This window comes from Drosophila bipectinata, chromosome 2L (genome assembly GCF_030179905.1).
Source record: "Drosophila bipectinata strain 14024-0381.07 chromosome 2L, DbipHiC1v2, whole genome shotgun sequence".
Lineage (NCBI taxonomy): Eukaryota > Metazoa > Arthropoda > Insecta > Diptera > Drosophilidae > Drosophila > Drosophila bipectinata.
This window is the reverse complement of record NC_091736.1, coordinates 3,019,224-3,044,134: the sequence shown is the minus strand read 5'-3', so window position 1 is coordinate 3,044,134 and position 24,911 is coordinate 3,019,224. Positions and strand designations below refer to the sequence as shown.

General features: G+C 41.8%; 3 protein-coding genes across 6 annotated transcripts in view; 1 reads left to right on the top strand and 2 right to left on the bottom strand.

Annotated features, from left to right (window-relative positions):
* The first annotated feature begins 531 nt into the window (after positions 1-531).
* On the top strand, positions 532-2,536 carry Ent2 (Equilibrative nucleoside transporter 2). Its single transcript, XM_017240331.3, has one exon. It carries the CDS (start codon positions 990-992, stop codon positions 2,352-2,354), a length of 1,365 nt encoding a protein of 454 aa, XP_017095820.1. The 5' UTR covers positions 532-989; the 3' UTR covers positions 2,355-2,536.
* LOC108124581 (uncharacterized) lies at positions 2,505-4,630 on the bottom strand. Its single transcript, XM_017240332.3, has one exon. It carries the CDS (start codon positions 4,493-4,495, stop codon positions 3,542-3,544), a length of 954 nt encoding a protein of 317 aa, XP_017095821.2. The 5' UTR covers positions 4,496-4,630; the 3' UTR covers positions 2,505-3,541.
* A 9,933-nt stretch (positions 4,631-14,563) lies between these two features.
* The window catches only part of Dpp10 (Dipeptidyl peptidase 10), a 31,639-nt gene continuing 21,291 nt past the window's right edge, over positions 14,564-24,911 (bottom strand). For 2 of the 4 annotated variants that reach the window (XM_070277137.1, XM_070277138.1), the window contains 14 exons: positions 23,735-23,830; positions 22,713-22,827; positions 22,482-22,576; positions 21,086-21,213; positions 20,801-21,012; positions 20,270-20,540; positions 19,624-19,737; positions 19,411-19,534; positions 19,196-19,310; positions 18,978-19,092; positions 17,721-18,790; positions 17,345-17,649; positions 17,007-17,117; positions 14,564-15,946 (listed from right to left, as the gene is read on the bottom strand). In XM_070277137.1, coding sequence (XP_070133238.1) covers positions 17,046-17,117; positions 17,345-17,649; positions 17,721-18,790; positions 18,978-19,092; positions 19,196-19,310; positions 19,411-19,534; positions 19,624-19,737; positions 20,270-20,540; positions 20,801-21,012; positions 21,086-21,213; positions 22,482-22,576; positions 22,713-22,827; positions 23,735-23,830 — 2,832 coding nt within the window. In that variant the 3' untranslated portion in view covers positions 14,564-15,946; positions 17,007-17,045. Of the gene's footprint in view, positions 15,947-17,006; positions 17,118-17,344; positions 17,650-17,720; positions 18,791-18,977; positions 19,093-19,195; positions 19,311-19,410; positions 19,535-19,623; positions 19,738-20,269; positions 20,541-20,800; positions 21,013-21,085; positions 21,214-22,481; positions 22,577-22,712; positions 22,828-23,734; positions 23,831-24,911 lie in introns of those variants that run through there. The other 2 variants (XM_070277139.1, XM_070277140.1) reach the window with 2 other exon arrangements.

Genomic DNA, 24,911 nt, shown 5'->3' with positions numbered 1-24,911 from the left:
ATTAAATGTTTTCCATTAAATATGATTGCAAATTAAGACCTAAAGTGCATACGTTTTGTATGTTATGTTTCTTTTATTTAAATAGTCTTTATACCTTAAAAAGAGTCTCTTATTATGCGTACTCTTGGGTTACTATATATAGAGCTAATTAAAATATGGGTATGCTCTTGGTATGGTAGAGCCAAAATAGTTTTAAAATAATTTATAACAACATAGAAAAGGTTACTTAATATATATTATATTTAAATTCTTTTATACTTATGCTTATATTTTGAAATTTGGGTAACTTTTCTAAATTATTTTAAGGGAAAATATTACATAGGTTTTCTTTAGTCTGCTCAAAATATTAAAAAAATAAAGAGCTCTTAAATTGTATATCATTTTATTCCCTACCTTGTTGATGATTAAAATATTAAGAAGATTTCAATTGAAAATATAGCCGTTTTTTTATATGGACATTGGTGTCATCACTGGTGTAGTGATAACCTGTTGCAGGAGAAAATTGCAGTGGCCGGTCACACTGGCCAATACCCGCGTAGTTACATACTACTACCTCTCCGATCGAGTGTGTACAGCTGATAACTCGGCGATAATCCAAGATAACGACTGTACAAGAAACGCGTGCCTTAATGCCTTTTCGATCTGTTCTATAATCACTGCCCGCCCCGTCGGTTCTTCGGCACTGCAGTTGCCCACCAAGTGTGCCAGTACGTAATTCCCGGCCACGTTTTTCTCCTAACCCCCTGGATTGGGGAATTTTCAAGTTTGAAATAGGAGTACCTCGAAACGGGAGACCGAAAATCAAACATCCCGCCCTTCTACCGGCTTGGCGTCCCCCTCCATCGTTCGAACCAACCAGCGAGAATAACTGACCGCGCAAGTTTCTGGTTTACGCCCCAATAACTGCTGCTGCCCGCATAACTTGAACCAGAATCAGAATCAGAAACAGAACCAGAACCAGCACTAGCACCAACAGTAGCAACATAATTATGGCCGAAAGCAAATCGGAGAAGTCGCCGTTTATCGGGAAGCAGGCGGGTCCGGCTCCGGTGACTTTGAATCCCTCATGGGAATCCAAGCTGCCGCCCCTGGAGAGCAAGCCAACCGCGTCCACTGGAATTCTGGGACTACCTATCCCCAAGGACAAGTACAAAATCGTGTTTTTCATCTTTTTGCTGCACGGCTTGGGAACGCTGCTCCCGTGGAACATGTTCATCACGGCCAAGAGCTATTTTGAGGACTTCAAGCTGGGAAACGGTACGGTTTCGGATGTTAACTATAAGACCAATTTCATGCAGAACCTGGGCTTCGCCTCCCAAATCCCCAACGTTCTGTTCAACTGGCTGAACATCTTCGTCAGCTTCGGCGGCGACCTGACCAGCCGCATCGTCTACAGCATCATCGTGGAGCTGATCATTCTGCTGGTGACCATTGTGTTGGCCATGGTGGACTCGTCCGAGTGGCCGGGCGTCTTCTTCTGGTCGACCATGGTGTGCGTGGTGCTGATAAACATCTGCAACGGCATCTACCAGAACACCATCTATGGAATTGCAGCTACCCTTCCGATTAAGTACACCGGAGCCGTTGTCCTGGGATCGAATATTTGCGGATGCTTCACGTCTGTGCTCATCATGGTCTACCAGACGTTTGACTCGAAACGGACCCAGGCCATCTACTACTTTGTCACGGCCATCCTGGTGCTGCTGCTCTGCTTCGACACGTACTTTGCCCTGCCCCTGAACAAGTTTTTCCGCCACTACGAGAGCCTCAGCCACGACAGCGAAAAGAAGACGGAGTCCCGGCAGCAGTTGAACGTTCCCTACTGGCAGATCTTCAAGAAGGCATCGCCGCAGCTGCTGAACATTTACCTAACCTTCTTCGTGACTCTGGGCGTGTTCCCGGCCGTCCAGTCGAATATCCATCGATCGGATCCAGACTTTATCATCGACAGTGACCGCTTTGTACTCGTCACCTGCTTCCTAACCTTCAACGTGTTCGCCATGCTGGGCAGTCTGACCACGTCCTGGGTGCAGTGGCCCAAGCCGAGGTTCCTGTGGCTGCCGGTGGTGCTGCGTCTGGCCTTCCTCCCCCTGTTCATCATGTGCAACTACGTGCCCCCAGACAAGACACGCACCTTGGCCGTGTTCATCGACAACGACTGGATCTTCTGGGGCATGGGTATTCTGATGGCCTACTCCTCCGGCTACCTCAGTTCGCTGGGCATGATGTATGCCCCCCAATCGGTGGCTGCCAAGTACCAAACAACGGCTGGAATGTTCGCCGCCGCCATGCTGATCACGGGCATCTTCTCCGGCATTATGTTCTCGTATCTGCCACCCGTATTGGTCGTTTAGATGTCCATCTTGCCTCTTTGACAAATTCTAACACCCTCATGCATTTTTTTCATCCACTAAAACCGACACCCAGATTAATTATAGTTTTTAGGCCATTGGCCAGTTGGTTTCGATCTAACCAATCATTATTTTATAGCACGTTTCATTGAATAAAGTTTTTAAAGTTTATTTTAATATAAAAATTAGATGCATTTAAAATTAAACATAACATGATACAAATTAAATAACAAAAATGCTTATTAACCATTGCGCCGGTGAAAGATCAAAGAACTCTTGGCAATTGGGTCCTAATTGGTGAACATATGAATCAATTAGGCTGGGGTCCGACAGGTCAGAGAAATATTTGGTTTACTATATCACAGCCTCATCCGGTGAAGAATCAAATCATAATGTTTACACAGAACTGGCACAAATATCCACGCAAAAGATATACAAACATAGAAATTAGAGCAACTGAGAAACAGAACAATGAAGGCCACTAAAGTGTGGGTATATGACTTATCAATAGATTATATAAGGCCATAAAAACATAATACCTAATCTGTATTTAGTTATACTAACGTACTTCATAAATTGTATTTATTTTGTTGCCGTGGAGACATCTAGAAGGGACAAGGGACCACATAACACCCGGAAAATATTGCATTCACTTGTCAAAAATAAAATACATTTCAAATGAATGTGTAAATTATACTAATGCCTAGATTTTTGTAGTTTTTTGTCAAAAAATGAAAACAATTAAGCTCGAAGCAGTCATGGGAAAGATTCAAGTGGTCATTTAGGATTTTTATAGTTGGTTGTATAACTCCAAGAGTAGATTAGGATATGGTTTTTAAGGGCTTCAGATTGGACCTAGGGGATAATACTCAAAACTTGCATACCTTTCCATTAGAGTGCAATAAACTCAAGATCTTGAAGGCAAATACCCTCCCGAAGAGTATAAATAAATATTTCTTTTAAGAGCAGAGCTATTTTCTCTCACGGGTCTAATAGTTTCAACTGGCGCCGCCTGAATCTTGTTTGTAAACAAAAACTATACCCCCGAAAACTTTCAGCCTTATCAGCAAAGACACATAATTACCCCAAATGAGAAGCAGATAAACATATCAGTTCCACCAGTTCCTCAATAAGGTGACATCAAGTAGAGCTATTTTCGATGTTCACAGGCCAACGTGTGTGGGCCAATCTCAAGCTAGTTTCTTATCGCCGTCCTGCGGCTTCTCTAGGAAATACATAATCTTTAGCAGCTCATTGAACTTTGGCGCATCTCGGGGCTGGCGTTTCTCAAGGCCTGCGATCTGTTCCAGAGCCACCTCGACATCAACGACATTGCACAGAATGGACTGAATTCGTTTGGGAAACCTGCCACCTGAGCCGTTCGCCCTTTGTCGTGTCGTCTCCAGCATGTTCATTTGTTCTTGGGGGCTTATTTTCGTGTAGCTGACCACCAGTGTGGTCAACTGAGGCAGGCGGTCTGCGAGCGGAAAGCCATAGTCTTGGGCATCGGACAGTCCGAGACGTTCCAGTCGCTGGCTGCCCCTCGCCTTCAACAGCGTTTCTTCTACTGGATGCCGGTTTGCAGTAAGGTCCAAGTGCTTAAGAGAGAGCCGCTCCAGAATGTCCGCTAGGAGATCCAGCTCCACGGAGCACTCACGGGCCACTAGGGTCTCAAGGTGGACCAAGTTCACCACATACTTTCCAGTTATGTAGGCACTGGAGACACTTAGGCTACGGAGCTGCGGGCAGTTCTTTGATATTGTGTTGATCATGCTATTATTCATACTGTCATCCGCGATACACAGCTCCTTCAAGTTGGAGAAGTCTCGCCGGAGGTAGAAGCTCAGTTCGGGGCGCATAAGGTGGCGACCCAGGTACGAATCGAAGGCCTTTTTGTGGACATTCCATATGTACAGCTCCTCCATTGCCGAGCTGATCAGTTCGAAGAAATAGATGTAATCCTCTTTGCTGAGGGGCTCCAGCATGGTATCGGACACGGAAACCTTCCGGTAGCGAGGTTTCCGCCAAACCATCAGCTGGAGGAGGTCTTGGAACCGTGGCGCCAGGCGGGCCATCTTGATCTGCTCCGTCAGTGGCAGAAACTCTAGGATGTGGCACACACAATCGTCATTTAATTTCTCCATGGGATATATTTTAGTAAAATATTGCCGAAACTGTTGAAATAATAACAATAATAACAATATATCGATATTGTTTGTGTATATCGGAAAGAGGATTTGTTTTCGATATTTTATGATATTTTAAATGAAAATATTTTGACAAACTTATGAATCTGCTGTGAAGAATTCGAATTCGTAACTAGTAAACGGTTTAAGGTTTCAATTATTGGAGTTTTTATTTATAAATTTTCGATTATGTTTTGAAGTTCTTCAAGGTTTGTGTCTTTGCTGTGGGTCGTGCACAAAAAAATATTCTCGATAACATTATTTAGAGCTGTCGTTCACAGCGGTATTTTATGGCGCCTAACTTAAAAATTGTATTATTCTTTCAATATTTAGTAAAATTTAAAAAGTTTACGGTAATTGAAACTTTTTAAATGTTTTCTAAATGTTATTTCAATAGCTCTCATTTAAAAAAAAAATCAGGATACTTATTGTATTATTATTATTAAATTTAAAATATAAAATAAACGTTGAAAATAGTTATGGTTTCTTGCTGAATAATAACAACAAAAATATTTTTTGTTACTATTTTGAATAGTAAATTTAAATACTATTTTATTTATAAACATCAAAGTCCAAAAGTCTGAAAGTTTCTCGTTGGCACCCGAAAGCGGTGCTGGGAGTCGCATGCCCCGTGGCCCACAGACGCCTTGCAGACGTATCAATTAACATTTTGAGTGGGTTTTCATGTTGGACTGTCACTTTTGAACGTATCATGCGGCATCCTCTGGTACGCCTCCGACCAAAATCGAATGCCACCACCTCCCGGCAAAATTCCAATTTCCCCCCCCGCTTGATCGGGGAACGGGCCACACATGATTTGTGCGTGACCATGCGAAATGTAAATTATTTATGTATTGTGCGTCCGTTTATAAGGCATTATCCTGCAACAGTGCTGAGTTTTCGTTGGCTCCCCGAACGAGGGGCTGGCAGTGCTGGAATCGGAGAGAGTCGTCGTCTCGGCTTCACAATAGCTCGTCGCAAAAATAGCCCAACAGTTGGAGGAACCCTTGTCAGGACATTGGACAGCAATCACTTCCCTCTCTTTCTTTCAAGCGAACGGTCGTGTTTTTTTGTGCGCACTGCGTTTTTGATAAATATTGGTAAACCGGTGTTTACATACTTTGTGAATTAATCTTGTGAATCATAACAATCTCAAAGCCTAAACCGTATCGCTTCGCGAGTGCTTTGGTATATTTGGAATCGAATTAATAATTTGTCTAAATTCTATTCCAAGCATAGCTCAGCTCTGCTTCTTCCCCGGCTTATCTATATTTTCTGCATTTCTCTTGTGCACTCTTTCAAAGCTCCCGCTTCGGCTTCTTGTTTGGCACAGTGGTTCAAGGTATTGTGTTTTTTAACTTTTTAAATATTAATTTTTGTCTTATTAAATTAAAAAAAAAAAATAATAATAATAAACAAAATGGAATTTAAACTGGTCTGTGCCATTAAGTCTTGCAACAAGACGATTTCCACATCCCAGCCTAGTATCCATTGCTGGTTATGTGAAAACGTCGTGCACGCCAAGTGTGCCGGTTTCACTGCATCAGTTTCGGATGCCATTTCCCGTAGGTCTGGGATACATTATTGTTGCGAAAATTGTCGTGCTGTGCAAGGCGAAATGAGGTCGTTCATGAGACAGACCAAAAATGGATTTAAAGAGCTGATCACTGGTTTTCGTAAAATCAATGACCAGCTCTGTGCGCTTGACACTCAATTTAGTGGCCTTCAGCTGCTAAATGAGTCCCCTAAGCGTAAGAAATCCGCTGTTTCTGATCCGCCTCAGCCAGCTCAGCCGACATTAATGCAGCCGCTCATAACTCTGGCCACCCCAAGGGCCTTAACTGAGAAAAATTCGTCAGAATTTCTCAGGGATAATGAGCAATTGTCCGATATGTCCGCCATGGCATCCCTTCAAGTGATGCCACAGGTCCTAGGGAACGAAACCCCCATTAGGGTCACCCAAAAGGGTATTCCACAGTCCGGACCACCGGCACCGACTGATGCTGCAGTTCTTGTACCTGCGACACCAAAACCCTTACAGGTGATTCCTCCATCGAAACATATATTTGTTTCTCGGCTTGCCCCTGATACTTCAGAGATTGATATCTCGGCTTATATCAAAGCCAAAACTAAAGCCGATATAAAGGTGGAGGACATACAAAAATTTAAATACAATTATACAAGGCGCACGTCTTCTTTCAAGATTCGTGTGCCCGCGCTGATGTTCAAGACGATTTGTTCTCCCAGTTTTTGGCCAGAGAATCTTTTCGTCCAAGAACATCAGCCTAGTTCCGTTAAAAAAAAAGTTAATAAACCAGTGGGAGTGAGACTTCCCAATATCGGAACCACTGACCAACCCTCCACCTCTTCTTTGGCCTCTAACCCAAAAAACTAATTTCCTCACTAACTCTTACCTATCAGAATACTAGGGGGCTACGTAGCAAACTCCCCAAGCTATATTCTGATAGTTCTTTCTTTGTATCCCATATAATAGCATTTACAGAAACTGGGTTGAATGCGGCGAGCTTTGGCTCCGAAAGTTTTCCAAGTAAGTACACCACTTTTAGACGGGATCGATCTCAGCGAAGAGGAGGTGGAGTCCTCATTTCGGTAGACTCTACTTTTGCTTCTGAAGAGGTGAAATCCCAAGAGTTTGGTGACATAGAATTTATTTGCGTTAAAATCACTATGTCCGTGAAAGCTTTATACATTACATGTTCATATATACCTCCTATGTCTGAACCGCCCACATATTGGCAGCATTTGTCCGCTATTCGATACGTCTCTAATCTTATGACGGATCGTGACCAACTCGTAGCGGTGGGCGACTTTAATATCCCAGAATTAAAGTGGTCCAACGTCGATAACTCACCATCTTTGTCACTTATAACTTACCATGACTTCACCGCGGGCATGTTTGACATGTCCCTAGGTCAGATCAATCATGTCAGAAATTCGCTAGGTCGGCTCTTAGACTTATGTTTTGTATCTGATCCAGATGGTACCGCTCTCTCCAGAGCTTTTCCCCTTTCAGCCCCAGAGGATCCATATCACCCCACGCTGGAGGTCTCAATCGAAACCACTCCTGGTATCGATCAGATGTCTCCGAGCGTGGTAAATAAGATTCGCTGTTTCCGTAAAGCTGATTTTCAAAAACTTAATAGCCTTATCGATACATTTGACTGGTCTGATATTCTGGCGTGCACTGATCTTAATGTCACTTTAGAAAAATTTTATTTTACTTTAAATACATTTTTTGACTCATGTGTGCCTTGGAAACATCCGTCCGCTTCAACAAATCCTCCTTGGTATACAAGGTCCCTCACTAACCTAAAAAATAAAAAAAATAAGCTTTTACTTAAATATAAAAAAACCTGCAGTAGTGTTGATTTCTCAAGATACCTACTAGCTCGGTCGAATTTTACCGTGCATAACGCTGAATGTTATAGGAATTATATTGACCGCTGCCGGATTCAATTTACTCAGGATCCAAAGCAGTTTTATAATTTTGTAAACACTAAGCGTAAACACGTATCTTTTTCACCTCTGCTTATGTTTGAAAATTCCTCTGCGACTTCGGATCAGGCCATTGCCGATCTATTCGCAGAATTTTTTCAAACAACTTATTCTCCTCCTAAATTGACTGATCAGCCTTATGCATATAACATTCAAGCAGCAAATCTTATTTTCTGTCCGTCTTTTTCTGAGAGCAACTTATTATCTGGTCTTTTAAGGGTAAAACCCATTTATTCGCCAGGCCCCGACGGAGTACCAGGCTGTGTGCTAAAATACTGCGCCAGGGCTCTGTGCAAACCTCTTCTAAGACTTTTCAACTTATCTTTGGAAACCTCGATTTTTCCCCTTAAGTGGAAGGAATCATTTATAATTCCCCTACATAAAAAGGGGAAAAAGTCCGAGGCTGCCAACTACAGAGGCATCTCTAAGTTGTCGGCAATTCCAAAGTTATTTGAAAAATTAATTACCCCTCATTTGCAACACCTTTGCTCTTCGATCATCACTCCTTGTCAGCATGGCTTTATTAAGCGTCGCTCCACCACCACAAACTTATTGGAGTTGACATCCTTTGTCATAGACGGCTTTTGTAAGGGATATCAAACCGATGTAATTTACACAGACTTCAGCAAAGCATTTGATTCAGTTAATCACTCACTTTTGTTGAGTAAACTGAATATGCTGGGTTTTCCTAAAGACCTCTTAACGTGGATCTCCAGCTACCTAGATGGAAGGACACAAAGAGTCTTATTTAAAAACATACAGTCCCGTCTGGTCCGTGCTACATCCGGCGTCCCTCAAGGAAGTCATCTTGGCCCGTTATTATTTACGCTTTTTATAAACGACTTGCCCCCTGCTTTAACGAACTCTCTAGTTCTTATGTATGCAGATGATGTAAAGCTTTGTCTTCAGTATAAATCCATCTCTGCCCAATGCAGTCTTCAGTCTGACCTTGATAACTTTCAAAAATGGTGTTTGGCTAATGATTTAATACTTAATGGATCAAAATGCAAGCATATGTCTTTTTATCGTTCTTGCCCTCTGCAAGCTACGTATTCCATTAATGGGATTGCCTTAGAAAAATTAACCCAGGTTAATGATCTCGGCATCCTATTAGACATAAAACTTAAATTTGCCGACCATATTTCCTTAATGGTTAATAAGGCTAAAGGAGTCCTTGGTTTTATTAAAAGGTGGTCAAAAGAATTTAATGACCCCTATATAACCAAAACTTTATTCATTTCTTTGGTCCGTCCGATACTAGAGTACGGTTCATGTGTCTGGAGTCCCCAATATGGAGTACATAAGGACCGCATAGAATCCGTACAAAAGAACTTTTTAATATTTGCACTTAGAGGTCTATACTGGGATGCAAATCTTCAGCTTCCATCCTACAGTAGCAGACTTTTACTTATTAACTTACCTAGCTTAACAAATCGTAGGACAATGCTCGGTGTAGTTTTTCTGCAAAACCTTATCAACGGGGATGTAGATAGCCAGCATTTACTAACACGCTTAAATTTCAACATTCCTAATAGAAGGACTCGAAACTTTAGTCCTCTGTTCCTTAGCCGTTGTAGTTCGACATATGCACTGCATGACCCTTTTAGGGTATTATGTTCGAACTACAATGGTCTCTACTCTATTACATCTCTTTCCTGTCCATCTAATTTAAAATATAGAATTTTAAATTTCCTTACTAACTCCTCTTAGCTTAATAATTAACAAATAACTTAATATACTCTAACAAATCGTTTCTTGAGCGCCCCTCGGTCGTCTGGGCCTCTAAGCTTTATGATGAATACAGGAATGCTAGCTGATGCTCTTATTGATGCACAAGCCATTTCCAAATTCTGAAAGACCGCGAAAAAAAAAAAAAAAAAAAAAAAAAAAAAAAAAATTGATTGGCATTAGCGCCAGGGTGGGCGGGGTAGAGTCAAACAAGCATGGCTGGTGTGCTTGGAATAACGAAACGGCACAAAAAATTAAAGCAAACACTTAAAATTTGCATTTCAGCTATCGAAGATGCCATAAATTGGACTCGGAAATTAGGTCACTGAACCTACATCATGTTTGGCTGAAAGCCGACACCTTTCCTGAACAAAAGCGAACACATATCAAATGAATGGTGTTGTTTTAAGGTAAAATAATATTTGGGCAGGCATACATAGTAATAAGTGACTAAGGTTTCAGTTTCTTTGTTGGAGAAGTTCAAATAAAATTGAAACTATAAGTTAGGGCGATGGATAGGGAGATTCTTAAAAGGTCGGGAAACTTAATAATTCAAATGGTTTCTATATTACGGAGTACATTACTTATGCAAACAGTATAACGATACTTTACAAAAATATTACTCATACGACCTGTAGACCAACAATATCACTTAAAAAAAATAAAATCAATAAGGATATTTAATGCTAAAAATCAGAAAATATACTACCTTTATTGAAGCTAGCAATTACTAGCTAGTCATTGGTATTCCTGTTATATAAAAACCATATCAATCCGCAATGCAGCTATTGTTTAAATTAGATAATGGACCAGGAGTGTCATACGTGACTCTAATCGCCGGCCTTGGCCCGTTGACTGTCCTGTCCCGTCCAATGTCCGCATTGGCTGGTCTCGGGTTTCCCTGGTTTAAGTGGCCAGCAATTTGTGCCCGGACATTACCATTGTGGCGGCTCAATTATGGGCGTGATTAGCAGAGGCAAGGCGGTCATGCCACCCGTGCATTATAGTGTACACTATACCCATATTTGTTCCCGATAATCGTTAGGTAACACCCTCGCTTCGCTTTGCCTCTCCGGAGCGGCAATTAGACGCTTGCCGAAATCACACACCGATAAATTATTAGCTGTTAAAACGAGGACTCTTAAAAGTTGCCACTTTTTTGGCCGGACTTCCTCGGGTGAGGAGAAAAAAGGATCAAACAAAGAAGGAGAAATGTGTAAAACGGCATCAAATATGCAACACTTTTTCTTTCTCAGCGCCTTGGCAAACAATTGGCCAATTAAGTCGAAAGTTTGCCAGCTTGTAGTAGGAGGGTTTCAAGCCAGCCAGCCAGCCAGCCAGCCAGCTACCTTGCCCACACGCCCCTCCAGGTCCCTGTCCATTGGCCCCAAACCGATGGTCATTGCATGCCAGGCGCACATTTTGTGGCCATTTGCGTGCCGCCTTTTAGTCCTCACTGTGCCCGGGTCTGGGCCGTGGCCAACAAAGGCACTGTTGGTGCGGGGGGGCCATTGCAACTCGTTACGTGTTTTATGCAGATTGCCAAGCCGGCCTTTCCACGGTTTACATTTTCGATTTTCGGCTCTTGCTTTTGCCACTTTTGGCCGCAAATCGCTGACACGTCGGCATCGCCAATTCAATGGAACTCGGTGCAATATTTCATTTTTAATTCGGATCCAAGAGGTGTGGATTTGATTTAGTTGATCGACATTATTTCTATTCCCCAGCTGGGCATTGAGTGGAGAAAGCTGTGCCATTAAGTCCCCGTGAATAATAAAACGAAATTTTCCTTTTCTTTTGGCTTTCATACTTTCATTTATTTTAGGTATCTTCATTGTTCATATATTTCCTTTACTAAATGCCTGTCGAAATCATTGAACGTCTCAGCTAATTAAGTTAATGTAATTACATAATTATTTTAAATTCAATTTATTATATTGGTAACATTTGGTTTTTGCTTCATGGAAGAGAAGAAACTTGTTGGATCACAAAGGTTTTTGTTTTCGTTATCGGTTGGTTTGGTTCAACGACTCAAATACTCAAACGCTCTCTAACGAAATTGGTTGAAGAAATCAAAATATTTTTAATTGAGATAACCAGTTTAAAGCTTATTTACATAGATAAACATAACTAACATTTTTGCAATATACCATATAGTAGATTTCGTTGGTTTTAGGCTTACATAGGTTAGGCTAGATTTCATTTTCATTGCACATGCGCTTTTGGAGCTCTACTTAAGGAGTTATTTTTTCACTTTTTAGTTTCATTTATTTCGTTATTACGGTAAGGCTGAAGACAGAGTATTAAAATTGTTTTATTGTTTAAGAGTAAAAGTTTTTTATAAAATATATTTATCATATATCAAAGTATAGTTAAGTATTTATTCGTAGGTGTATATTACAGTTTACCATTTCATTTTATACAGAGCCACTCGTCCCGAAGACGAGCTTCATTTGAGCTAATAGTATTTTAACAGTACAGAGTTAAGGTAATATATATATTTTTTCGTTTTCGGATTGGGTTTTTTAAAGGTTGTAACTCGAATAATGCAAACACTTGATCCACTAAACAAACTAATTGTATTTATTAAGTTTTTCTCGACGTTTTTTTTTTGTATACTTTGTAAGGTGTATATATATTTGGTTGTATAATTACTAAATGGTATTTGAGTCAATATTTATTATGCCATATGTGGTTCTATGTATATATATTGCAAATTTTCGTAATACTCTACTGCTACTTTAATGGTATATTTATTAATTATTTCCGCATGTCTCTTTGGTAATTGGTCCTTAGTACACTACATAGAAAGCGTTTAAATAATTTTGGTTTCTTGGTATCGTTTTGTTTTCCTTTTTTTTATTTCATAAATATCCATATCGCACCTTTGGACTCTCCGGACACAGCATCGCACTTATGGCTTCATCTCAGTGGAAGAAAAGCGACAGGGAACCGAGAGGGGGACGTTCGACCTAGGCCCATTTAAAGCAAACACCTATATCCTTTATCCTGCAAGAGTGTGTGGGTGTTGGACCCAGAGCAGCAGCAGCTGTCCTTTTACAGGCAGCACAGCTGTGACGACCTTTCAGGCTAAAAATAAGCGCCTTTACACGAATACAAACACACACACACACAGTGTCCAGGTGTAACTCTGTTCACCTGTGTGCTCGCAGTTCGCCAGTTAATTGTGGACAGGCTAAGCCAAACATTGGCATGATTTTGACTACACTTTAAAACAAGGATACACTTTAAAAGAAGTTTATGAAAAAATTATAAAGTTAGGCAGTTTGAAAACCTTTTTTGTAAAAGTCAACCCCTCCTTTTAACCTACACTTTTGATTATTTTCCCTTGTCAGTAATTGGTAGAAAGTATTTCTTTCAATGGAGCGTCTAAAAACGCGGACGAAACGACGTAAAAAGCTAAAACCGCCAGCGTCGCACATAAAAGTGTCAGGCAGACATAAATTTATTTTGGCTTGCAATTTTCCAACACCAGCACACATCACTGCCTACCTGAGTGGGTTGTGGGTAGCTATGTAGGCTTGTAAGTACGTAGGGTTTATGTTTTTGCGGAGCCTATTTTGCGACCATCGCGGCTTTATTATTAAAATTGCCCTGAAAGTTGGACGGGGGAAAAACTCTAAACCATGGGGGATTGCAAATGGTATTTTTTTTATGTCCTTCTATATTTTTGCAAAAATGTAGCGAAAATTGCTAAAGTGTTGTTTGCTCACAACTTGAACTGATTTAATGGATGAGTTTATAGCCTTTTGGCTTCGAGTCTCATGCCAGTTTTGGGCAACTCTATATTAGATATGGAATACTGTATATGTTCCAGCTGCCGAGCCGCATCTCTTGGGAAACCTATCCTGCCCAACCGTCATAATTAAGAGCCGCAACCACGGTTGCTAATTAACTGGCGCGCTCCAAAAAGTGTGCCGTGTGCCAAATATCTAATTAAAGCTAATCCTTTTTTGCATATTGCTCTATTATGGCGGGAAAGGTGAAGGGGGAGACTAATTGAGACTACTGAGGATAGTGCGATGCGGTGTCATTTGAGCTGCAGAGTCGTGCCTTTTATTTTCCGTTCCACCTGCTACTGTCTCAGTCGCAGTTTGCATTTATTTCGAGCTTAGTTGTGTCCTTTTTTTTCGTTTTAAATTTACTTTTAACGTGTATCGCAGCTATTTTTGACCTTTTTCTCATTTCACTTGATCTCTTTAATTCACCTTGACTTAAGTAACTAGGTATATACTCGTATTTTGTTTTTGGGAATTGGATTATACTACTTTCACTACTCTTGTTTAGAAATGTACTTTGTTTCCTCTTCGGTGCGAAGTTCGGCAAAAAAAAAGTAAATCAACACAAAGTCATTGTTTTAATAATTAAATATTTTAAATATTATTGCGCTACTTACATGCATTTAAGCTATTAAATTGGTTTATTTTCTTAATAAGTTCTGTGGAGTTAATTTTCATAGTTTATACTCCGTTGTTTAATTTAATTTAACTTTGGCCATTTGTGTGTGTGTGTTTTTTTGTTTTTTCCATATTTATTTGCTTACTGAAAATGCAATTATTTCAGTTTTTATTCGAAAGTATTTTTTACGCATTTGTCTGATGCTTTCATTTCGTTTCATTTCAATTATTTATGGTTTATTTATGGCTGCGTTTTTATTTCGTTTGATTTAATTAAACTTTACTGCAAAACGAATTCCTTGCCTTGCCAGGCTCATCTCTCGGACATTATCCAGTTTACTTTTCTTTTTTTTTCTTGTTTGTGTTTTTCTGTTTTTGTTTTTTTTTTGTTTTTGGCAGTAAACTTTATGATCAAATTTACGAGTAACGAAAACCAAATTAAAAGCGTAATTTAATCTATCCAAACAAGAGACGAATTGAAATAAAATTGAATGCATATTTAATGTCCGAAGCAAGTTCTGTACACAAATTGTCACTTCAATCATTGGTTCTGTCAACAGTTTTTCGAATCCACGACATTCTCTCTCTCTATTATCAGAGGAGAGTCCATAAATTCAGTGGCAATTTATGGGCCGCTTTCCGTCCCATATGAGCCATTATACATTTTCGAAAACTTTCTCTGGGCAAATGATATAAAAACATTCGACTATCAGAAAATGTCATTTAGAATGTTGTCAGATTTGATTTATGCTTGGCCATTTCCGTGCAAACAGTGGAAGCTCAACCTCAGATGCTGCCTGGCTGCCTGGCTTCTACCGTTTTCAATAAATTTGTTTTTCAATTTTATTTCTGTTTGCGTTCTATTGGAAATTTATGCAAAAAAATGCATAAATTACGAGGAAATCAAAAACAAGTAAGCCTAACAAAATGATTAGGATGCTCTACTTTTGGCAATAAAAATAAATAATTAACATTGCTTTTTGATAGATTTGACTATTTATTTAAAAGTTGATAACTAAAAATTATTATTTAATTTTTTAATCTTAATCAAAGTAATTAATAATTGCTGCCCAAAGGATTGCTGGACTTGGGAATACCCTTTGTAAGGGCATTGAAATGTCACACCTGTCACAGGAGAAAAGCCGCATGTGTAAATTTTTATTGCCTACCTTTCTGCGCACTCTCTCGCACCCGCTCTTGTTCGCCGAGTTTGTAAGTGTTTGTGTGTGCGTGTGTGTGTGTGGCTCTGTGCTGTGCGTGTGAGTTATGTTTTCACAACCATGTGGATTTTTTTCGCTTTGTCCGCATACATATACAGTTATTTGTTTATGCTTCTCTTTGTGCACACTTACTTGGCATTTCGTTTTCATTTCGTTTCGGTTTCGCTTTCGCTGCTGTTTTGCTTATTAATTTTACACAAAATGCCATTTAACTTAGTTGCTCTTGCGTCTGTTTCACTTTCCATTTTTTTGTTGTCCTGCCATTTAACTGGATCTGTGTCTGTGTGAGAGTTTGTGTTTGTGGCTGTGTTGGTGTGTCAATAATAAATCACATTTAATGCAATTTACAAAAAAACATTACGTTCGCACGTTCCGGTTGAAGTTTTGTTATGTTCCATACTTTTCTTATCAGAATTGTGTTTATTTTTATATATTTTTTCCTCTGTTGCTGGTGATTCCCTAATTTATGTTTATTGCTGCTGCATATCGCCGCCATTGCCCAGGCCAGCTTTCGACTCCGGCGGCACCTGTTGTTGGGAATTCAAATTTTTTCCATTAAAATAAAATCCATAAAATTGCACATAATTTTTGACATTTAAGAGCAGACAGAGTAAGAGTTAGTTAGAGTTATAGAGAGAGAGTGAATGGAATTGGAAGAGGTACATGTTGTTTTTACGTGAAATATAGTTAAGCACAATCAAAGCATAGGCAAACATTTATGTTAAATAGCAGGTTTGAGTCTGTGTGTGTTTCGTGTCTCTATCCTGGACAAAAAGGAAACAATGCTCAACGCAAAAACAGAAAAAAAATAAGAACAAACACGCACACAATGACACACAAACATACGCCAAAGGATACATTCGTATGTAGGACAGCCAAAACAATTTGTTCGAGCCAAACAAAGGATCTGCGGGAATTTTGGGGTAAAGACCAAAAACAAAAAAAAACATATACATATAAATATTCAAGGCGAAACTTTCAGAATAATAATAGGAAAAATAAGCTCCGGCATAAGGGGATATGATGGGAACTCATACAAAAAAGCAGTCAAGAGCCAAAAACGGAGACTGAAACAAACTTGGATAACTAAAAATAAACTCGAAACTAAACTGAACTAGAAGCCGCCATACTCCGCTCTGGGAAAAAAGGACAACACATACGATTAACTCGGGGATGTGGACCTTAAATCAGGTCTGGCCGGTAATCCAAACTAAGCCTAAAGTGTAACAAATGTAACATTCAGTCTTAAATTAACAACAAAACAGTGAAACTATAAAAGACAATCGAATAAAGGCAGTAACAGGAAGTAAAAAATGAAATAAAGGCGTTTACATTTAATATATATTTGAGGGATATATCCAACGACAAGCAAGACGAAACAAAGGATTAACATTAAGCTTTCTCTGGTCCCCATTCAAGACTTTCAACAATAAGACATCGAAACAGCGAGTAAATGGCTTAAAGATTCAAATAATCTTTAACTAATAACAACATCGAAAATGAGAAATTAAAAGAAAAAGAACAGGAAACATAATCGACGTCGAGGACAAAAGTACGATGGACAAGAATAGTCAACGGCGACTGTACCTAGTATCGGTTAGGATGTGGGATTATGGATTTTCAAGCTTAACGGCCATAGAAACTATGAAAGTCCAGGAAATCCATGGAATCTGATTGATTTTGTTGTTGCTGATCGATCTACACGACGGGGGACGAAAGGACGAAAACAACAACCGAAAAATAGTAACCAAAATCAAATGGCAATTGTTGTGGTATTTTTGGCGGTGAGTTTGTGAGATATTATTTATTTTTTTGATTTTTGGAGAGCAGGAGAAACAGAGAGAGTTATATATTTATATATATTTGTGGTAGGAGAGTGGAATATAATACAAAATATCCAATTCATATGGGGCAGACCCACTCACCAGTTTCTTGAAGCAATCCTCGAAGAAGGCGGTCATGGAGCGGTACAAGTGTCGCTTAACCCCCGACAGACTGTGACCTTCGTCGGGATATATCTGCTGCTTGTAGAGGACGCCTTTGCTGGTCAGAGCTCTGGCCAGGACCATGGACTGCTGGACATGGACATTGTCGTCGGCGGTGCCATGAACCAAAAGGAACTGACGCTCCCTCAGGTTGTCCACGTACTTGGAGAGGTCGCTCTCCTCGTAGCCCTTGTAATTGTCCGTCACGTTGGGGAAACTCAGATATCTTTCGGCGTAAGTAGAGTCTATAATACATGGATTTAACAGTATTTCAAGGATAATGTTTTGCCACAACTTTTAGAAAGTATAAACCCACCATATAACTTCCAATTGGTGACCGGAGATACACTGATGCCGCACTGGAAGATGGACTGCTGTCCGGCCAGGGCCAGGGCAGCCGTGTAGCCTCCGTAGCTCCAGCCCCAGACACCCATCCGTCGAGCATCGATAAAGTGGAGGTTGTCCCGGAGGTACTCGCTGACCTCCAGCTGGTCGGAAACCTCCACGCTACCTAGCCGCTTGTAGACCTCGTGGAGCAGCTGGTACCCCTGACCCGACGAGCCGCGCCCATCGATCTCCACCACAATATAGTCCTTGCTGCCGGCTAGGTAAGTATTCCAATCCACGTGCCAGCGATCGGTGACAAGCTGGCTGCCAGGACCAGAATAAACATGCAAAATGGTGGGATACCGGGTGATCTCATCCTCTCGTAGAACTGGCGGCAAGAACAGTCGGACTTGGGCGTGATACCCTCCCGAGATCATGACCGGGAAGGTCTTCACTTGCGGCATAGCCGTCTTGGCCATTTTCTCTTTTAGTCGTGTGTTGTTTTGAACGGTAACCAGGAGCTCCAGAAACTGGGACTTGGGGGTGTCCTCGCCAGGCGGCTTCTCCCCACTGCCCTCCGTCGGTGGTTCCTCTTGCTGAGTGCTTTGCCGCTTGGCCTTGGGTCCTCCAGCAGGTCCTGTGGATTTCAGGCCATATAAGATAGAGGTGGGCACGACGGGGCCCAGGCAATCGATCAGGACATAGCGCGCCTGCAAGGAGTGCGGAAACTGCGCCTCGTGATACAAACAATCGCTGGGTGGCGGTGGTAGCGGAGCACTCTGACCCCTGCCTCCGGGTCGCTGCTGCTCCACTGGCAGCGCTGGTGGAGCCTGCTGGACTTCTTCCTCCTCGGAGTCCTCCCAGTCATCGTCCCAGGCGGTGACCAGTTTCGGTGGTGACTTGGTGTGGCCCTCCTCGACGCCATCGGCCCGTTGCGATACGGGTGGACAGGTCAGGCAGTCGGGGCTGTGCAGGGCCTGGCCTTGGCGGGCCGGCAGGGCGGATACGCGATATAAGTGCTGTTGCGAAGGAAGACGCTCCGGAGTGCCAAGGAAGTAGCTGAAAGATACAAATACTCAAATCATAAGCATCTGATGCCAATCTAGCTTATTTCCTTGATAAACGCGATAAGTCAGACTGTATTCCATACAAAGACGTTAAAGTTTAGTGGAACTTCACATCAAACCCCATTTAACTTGCGCTTCGAGGAGGGGAAGAGCACTTTCATTGGCATACAACCACTTACATCCAATTATCCAGCTGATCCCAGTGCAGCAATCGATTCACCTCGTAGGGCCCGTGGGTGAGGGGCAGGACTCGATTCTTGTCAATGTCCACGTGTACGATGTGCCGGAAATAGCCTGTGATTAAGGCGGTAGTGGTTGGTAGGACGGATAGTAACAGACAGGAAAGAGGCTTTGTCACTCGAAGGAACAACGACAATTTGGCATATGGATGACTCACCAAACAGTCCGTCGCGCAGCGGAGAGATGGCCACATAAACACTGGCGTTGGAGGCGAACAGCGGCACTGCCACAGTGTCCACCCACCCGCGTCCGTCGCCGCTCACTCGGTGGGTCTGGAACGGATTCGATAAGAGTGGTTTGCGTTTTAATTGGGGGTTCGTTAGCCAGTTTGGCCCCAACCGGCAGCTAGTTGCGTTTAATGGTAGGACCTACCTCAATGCACTCGAAGGTGGGGGCTTTGCAGACACTGACCACGGAGATGTTCTGCGGTCGGTTCAGCCAAACTACGGCAATCTTGGAGTGGCTCACCCAACTGGCGCTGCTGAAATAGTGGTCTCTAGATGGGAAACATAAAGGGTATTCCATTAAATAAGTCTTTAATAAACAATATCCATAAATTATTCAAACTTGTATTGGTTTACTTACTCATGAGCCAGAATTTGTGGCGGGCGCAGGTCAGTGATGTGAACTTTCTGGGGATCCTTGAGGTCAGCTACGCGCAGCGTTACCGTGGGGTTCTGTGTGCCTGGCTTGGGATAGCTGTCATAGGAATAGAAACAAAACAATAGCCAGGCATTAGGTTATAATCCATCCATCCGCATCCCCGTTCATGACTTTCCTACTTCACGATGACTCAACCCTCTTTAATTGGACAACCTTTCGGCACTGCACTGACACAGGACGTTGGACGTTGACCTTCGCCTCGGGCAATTTATCAAACCCAATTGACAGGGGATCAACATGTATGAGGGTATATGTGTATGTGGCAACACACGTTAATACGTCACAGCCCGTGAAGTTGGCCCAAAGTGTTCTTTTGTCTTAGGGCCGCAAACTAATTTTAATGCCCCGAACCTTTCGACAGGCATCACCCTACTTCGTATCCCAAATCCACCTGTGAAAAGGTCCTCCCACTGTCACTTCATGAATTTTAAGCGTGACGCTAGAAGGCTATAAGGCCATTAGGTCTAACGACTGGCACACGACCCCGAGCCCTGGGATGGGGCATCATTAACACATAATCGAAAAGTGATATAGCCGATTCGCTGGCCGTAATGGGGTCACGACTTACCGTAAGGATCTGATTTCCGGGTACAGGTTGGCGTGCGGATTACTTCCGGCCGACGACCCACCGCTCCCTGATCCTGCTCCGCTTCCATGGCCACCGCCACCGAGACCTGCTGACGCCGCTGCTGCAGCTGCAGCCGCTCCTCCGGACGGTCCCGTCGTTCCATACCAGGCGAAGTGCTGCTCCTGCACGTGCGTATCATTGAAGGTGGCATACAGCATCAGTTGGCCATTGTCGGACATCCAAATCGCATTATTTGCATGAAGGATTTCCTCTGGAAAAAGGCGAGAGCGAACGGGAAATTGAAATAAGTTGGAATGGCTGGACCATCAGGCCATTTGGGGCATTATAGCACGCTCAGTTCAGATAACATTCAAGGCAATATGGGTATTATTTTTTCCACTGTTAGTATATGCCCTATAATAGCCCCAAATTTCAGTCAAATAAGAGGCTTTACTTTCAAAGAAATTATAATTTTTATAAAATTAATAACTACTTCAAATTAAAAGCCTTTCAAGGAATAATTCTTCTCACCTTCGTACAACCAATCTGGTATGCCATTGTACACCACTCCGGGCACCGCATCATGGGTAATCCGATGCACCACGGGACTGCGCACCTCCTGCCTGTAGTAGATATCGTAGCTCTGCACCCAGACCAGGGCATTCCCGGAGGGCGTGAAGCGGGCGTAGTGCAGATACGGCCACTCGTCCTGGTGGCCACTGTGGCGCAGTTTGATGCTCTCGCTATCGGGGATTACCGGAGAAAGTGTTAAAATTTGTACAGATCTGGCAAATGGCATCTGGCTGGTACTCTCACCTGGTCTGAATGTCGTAGAGCGTGTACTGGGCCAGGTACGAGTGCCGGAACAATTTCACAACGTTCTGGGCCAGGAGCAGATATCGCTTGTCCGCCGATATGGTGAAGGTGAAGGGGGCCAGGGTTTTCTAGTTGAATGGAGGAAATGCTATTAAATGTTTGCTTGCAAATTATGTGGAAAACTGTTTAAGAGGAGGCGGCAATTCAGTGAACGTGGCGAACACGTTGCGTATACGCAATTTTAATTAAAATTTTAATGGTCTTTTCTGATTCGCACACAAATTGCGGAAGCTGGTTGGGTTTTTGGCGGATAGATGGGTTGAGTTTGATGGCTGGGCCTTGGAAATTTTCGAAATTTGTGGCATTGTTTATGGACCAGAATCCTGAATACTTTGTAGTGTATACAGTATACTAGAGTTCTGAATACGGAATGTTTGCCAAAGAGTTTCTGTCTTAATTTGCGAAAGCAAATTTGCTTTCCCTCTGTCTCTATACTAACAGCACTCAATCAAGAGTCTGAGCTGATGCCTTCTATTTAGCTATTCATTGCTCATTTCTTGTTTTACTTTGTGAGACGAAATAACTTTATCCTGGATACAGATCCTTAACCGGTCTATGAATATGCATTGCCATTATGTTGAATGTTTCGACTGCTCACTCAAGCTGCTGCTGCTGCTACTACTGCTGCCTTGGATTTGGCTGCACATTAATTATTTCCCACTCAACTGGCAACTGTTGACTGGCAGCACTTGTTGCACCGCCACTGCCTGCATATTTTTTGGCCCTTGAGGCACTCAAAAATCTTCGTTTGCCAACTTGGCAAAGGCAAAGGCAAAATATGGCTTTGGCTCATTCATTTTCATTTCCTTTAGTTTTCTTTATTTGTTTGTTTTTCCAATTCCAGCCAGGCATTATTCATTAGAAACCATTTTACCGCGCTGCGGGGGTTTCCCGCGTATGTGTATTTACCCAGCCATTGGCATAAAAATCTTTTTTGCCTTTTATCGTTATCGCTGGGAGAGGGTGAGGTGGGAGAGGCAGAGCCCCGCACTCGGTTAACGATAACTTGGCCCATTTGTTTCGCCCACTTTTGTGCGCGCCATAATATCAGTTAACATTGCCAAGTCGAGTGTGTACACTTGAGATATCTGCCTAGCGGCACGCCTACTACGCCTGTAGTCTGAGGCCCCTCCTTGGACTATATCTAGGGAGTCTGACAACTCCCCGACTCGTAAATAAAATGGGGCAAATATTTATTCAGCTCAGAGAGATAAGCAATAAGCAAACAAACAGCGGCAATAGTGGCCAGCGACAAAAACAGAGGCAAAAAGGATTTCTAAGGACATGGGCTGGTGGATCGCGGATGGTGGATGGAGGAGGGTCACAATGTACTTACAAATGTCACGTTGGACATGAGGACACGTTCCGAGCGATTGGCTGCATTCAGCAGACAGATGCGACCCAAATGGTCCTGATACAAAAACTCCTCGCCTGCAAAAACAAAATATAGTACATACAGAAGAAAAAAAAATATCAAGGAATATCAAGTGAAGGGAGAAAAAAAAAGTGGGACGGAAATTAAAAGCGATTTGGCCGATGGAATGATGAAACCAACCAGTACACTTACCATCGATCCAGCTGCCGTTGGAGTGTTGCGGCAAAAAGAGGCCATCAACGATGTCCTGCAGCTTGATGCGCTGCCCCTTGACGCGAGGTCCTTCATCGGGGGGTGTGAGGAGCACCTTTTTTGATAAATGTAGAAATTTTATAGATTGTCTTCTGCACACAAACACACACTCGCAAACACAACACGAACACCAATAACACACACAACACAGCAACAGCAACAACGAATTGAACATAAAAGTTTCGATGGTGCGGGGGTAAGGATAATTTTTATATTTTATATTTTTCGGGCAGCCACAATAATTTGCAAAAGAGTAAACAAACAGACAAGAGACATAAATGAGAGTAACGTATTTACACAAAAATGTATTCAGATTTCTTTAAAATATATGTATGCGGGTAGGTGTCTAAATATACTTATAAATATTAATGGTAGTTCTAGTTTTCTTTCAGCCACAACAGCCCCCCTCGGTTGTTGGAATAAATACAAATACGAAAACCGCCGAAAAGCAGGCCACAAAAAATTGCTTTGGGGAAATGCTGAGTTTTTTGGGAACTTTTTTTTACGATCCCATCACGGATGCGTGCTTGTTTGTTTTAGCTTTTGTGGTGTGTTTTTTTTAAAGCGAGAAAAATAACATTAAAATGCTTATATTTTGGATAAAAAAAAAAACAATTGTTTTGGCAACAAATTAGTTACAAATTGTTGTATTCCACATTTAAATAATTGTTTTATTTTAGAGTGCTTGTAATTCTGATAGTTACACATATAATTTGCGAAATATTTTACATTTTCCAACTAGGTTTTTGTTTTTATTTCTTTTCTATGAAAATGTAATTGAATTTGGTTATGGATTTCGGGGCATCTGGGCCAGCCAATGAGCCGAAAAGCACTAAAATTGAATCCGTTCTTAATTGCCCATAAATTCCCCTTTTGACAGAAATTTATATAAATTGGTAACGATTACACCACACAGAGAAACAGTATCATGCTACACTATTTAGTTTTAGGGAGAGACTTACCACCGATGTAACAATCAGGGCCAGGACAATTATTATGACCAGGAGGGCGATGAGGATCCCGCGCCAGTTCCGTTGGTTCGGATTGCTGGAGACCAACTGTGCGAAAATAAAAGAAATTACAAGAAACATTAGGAAAATTAATTGAGAAACGATGGAATGCAAATGCTGCACACATAAAGAGCACGTGCGGCTCATTACACCAAGAAGTTATGAAAGCCCGGCTATAATAAACTGGCCAGAACCGCAAATAATTGGTTGGCCAAGATGCAATTAGTAAACTGATGATTCAGTTTTCCTTTTACGCCTTCCATCGGTGCCTCGGAGCGTGTGTTGCCGGCCATTGAACCGTCTCATAAACGGTTTTCCTTCCAATTTATGTCTACCCCAAGGCCCATACACACTTACCATCCACAAAGCAAACAGGCCAGGACCAAAAACCCCTTGGAAATCAACGCTTAATGCATATTTAATGTAGTCAACCAACAATGGCGAACCAAAACCCAAATTAAACACGACAAAAACTAAACTCACGCAGCTTGTACAAGTTGATACCGATTTTTACGAGGAGGGTGGCTCAGGAGAGACCCAGGTCCTAGTCAGTCTAAGTCCTAGTCCATCATGTCTCCTATATATGTATGCAGGACCGCTTTAGTCGTATAATTAATTAAGGGGTCGTAAAACTATGTCTCTCATGTTAGATAATCAAAATGGAAAAAAAATGGCAATGTATTAATCAAGACTGGCGTGCCAAACTGCTGGGGCTTATCAAATTTAATTGAGGGTATTCTTTTTTTAGATTATCTATTTCTAGAGGGATAAAAGATATTAATATTTAAAACTCATAAGATAAATCTCCTCTAATCGATAAAGTTTGCCAAGAGGAGGGCCGGGAGGGCTCAATTAAAATCGCATAAATATGTTGAAACCGCAAAGCTTCCGTTTTGGCCATTAGTGCCGGTGGGTAGAACGCGAATCTTAATTAATAATGCGATTCCCAGACAAATGGGGGACAAATAGCGAGCAAACACGTTCAGTATCAGGGCATACACGCATCCTTTGCCCGCATGTTTATTTATAAGCGCCCTCCCCCGACACATCCTTTCATCGGATATCGGAATCGGCATCGGAATCGGCACCTGGTCCCCCACTGTCCTTTGTGAATTTATTGCTTCCAGCG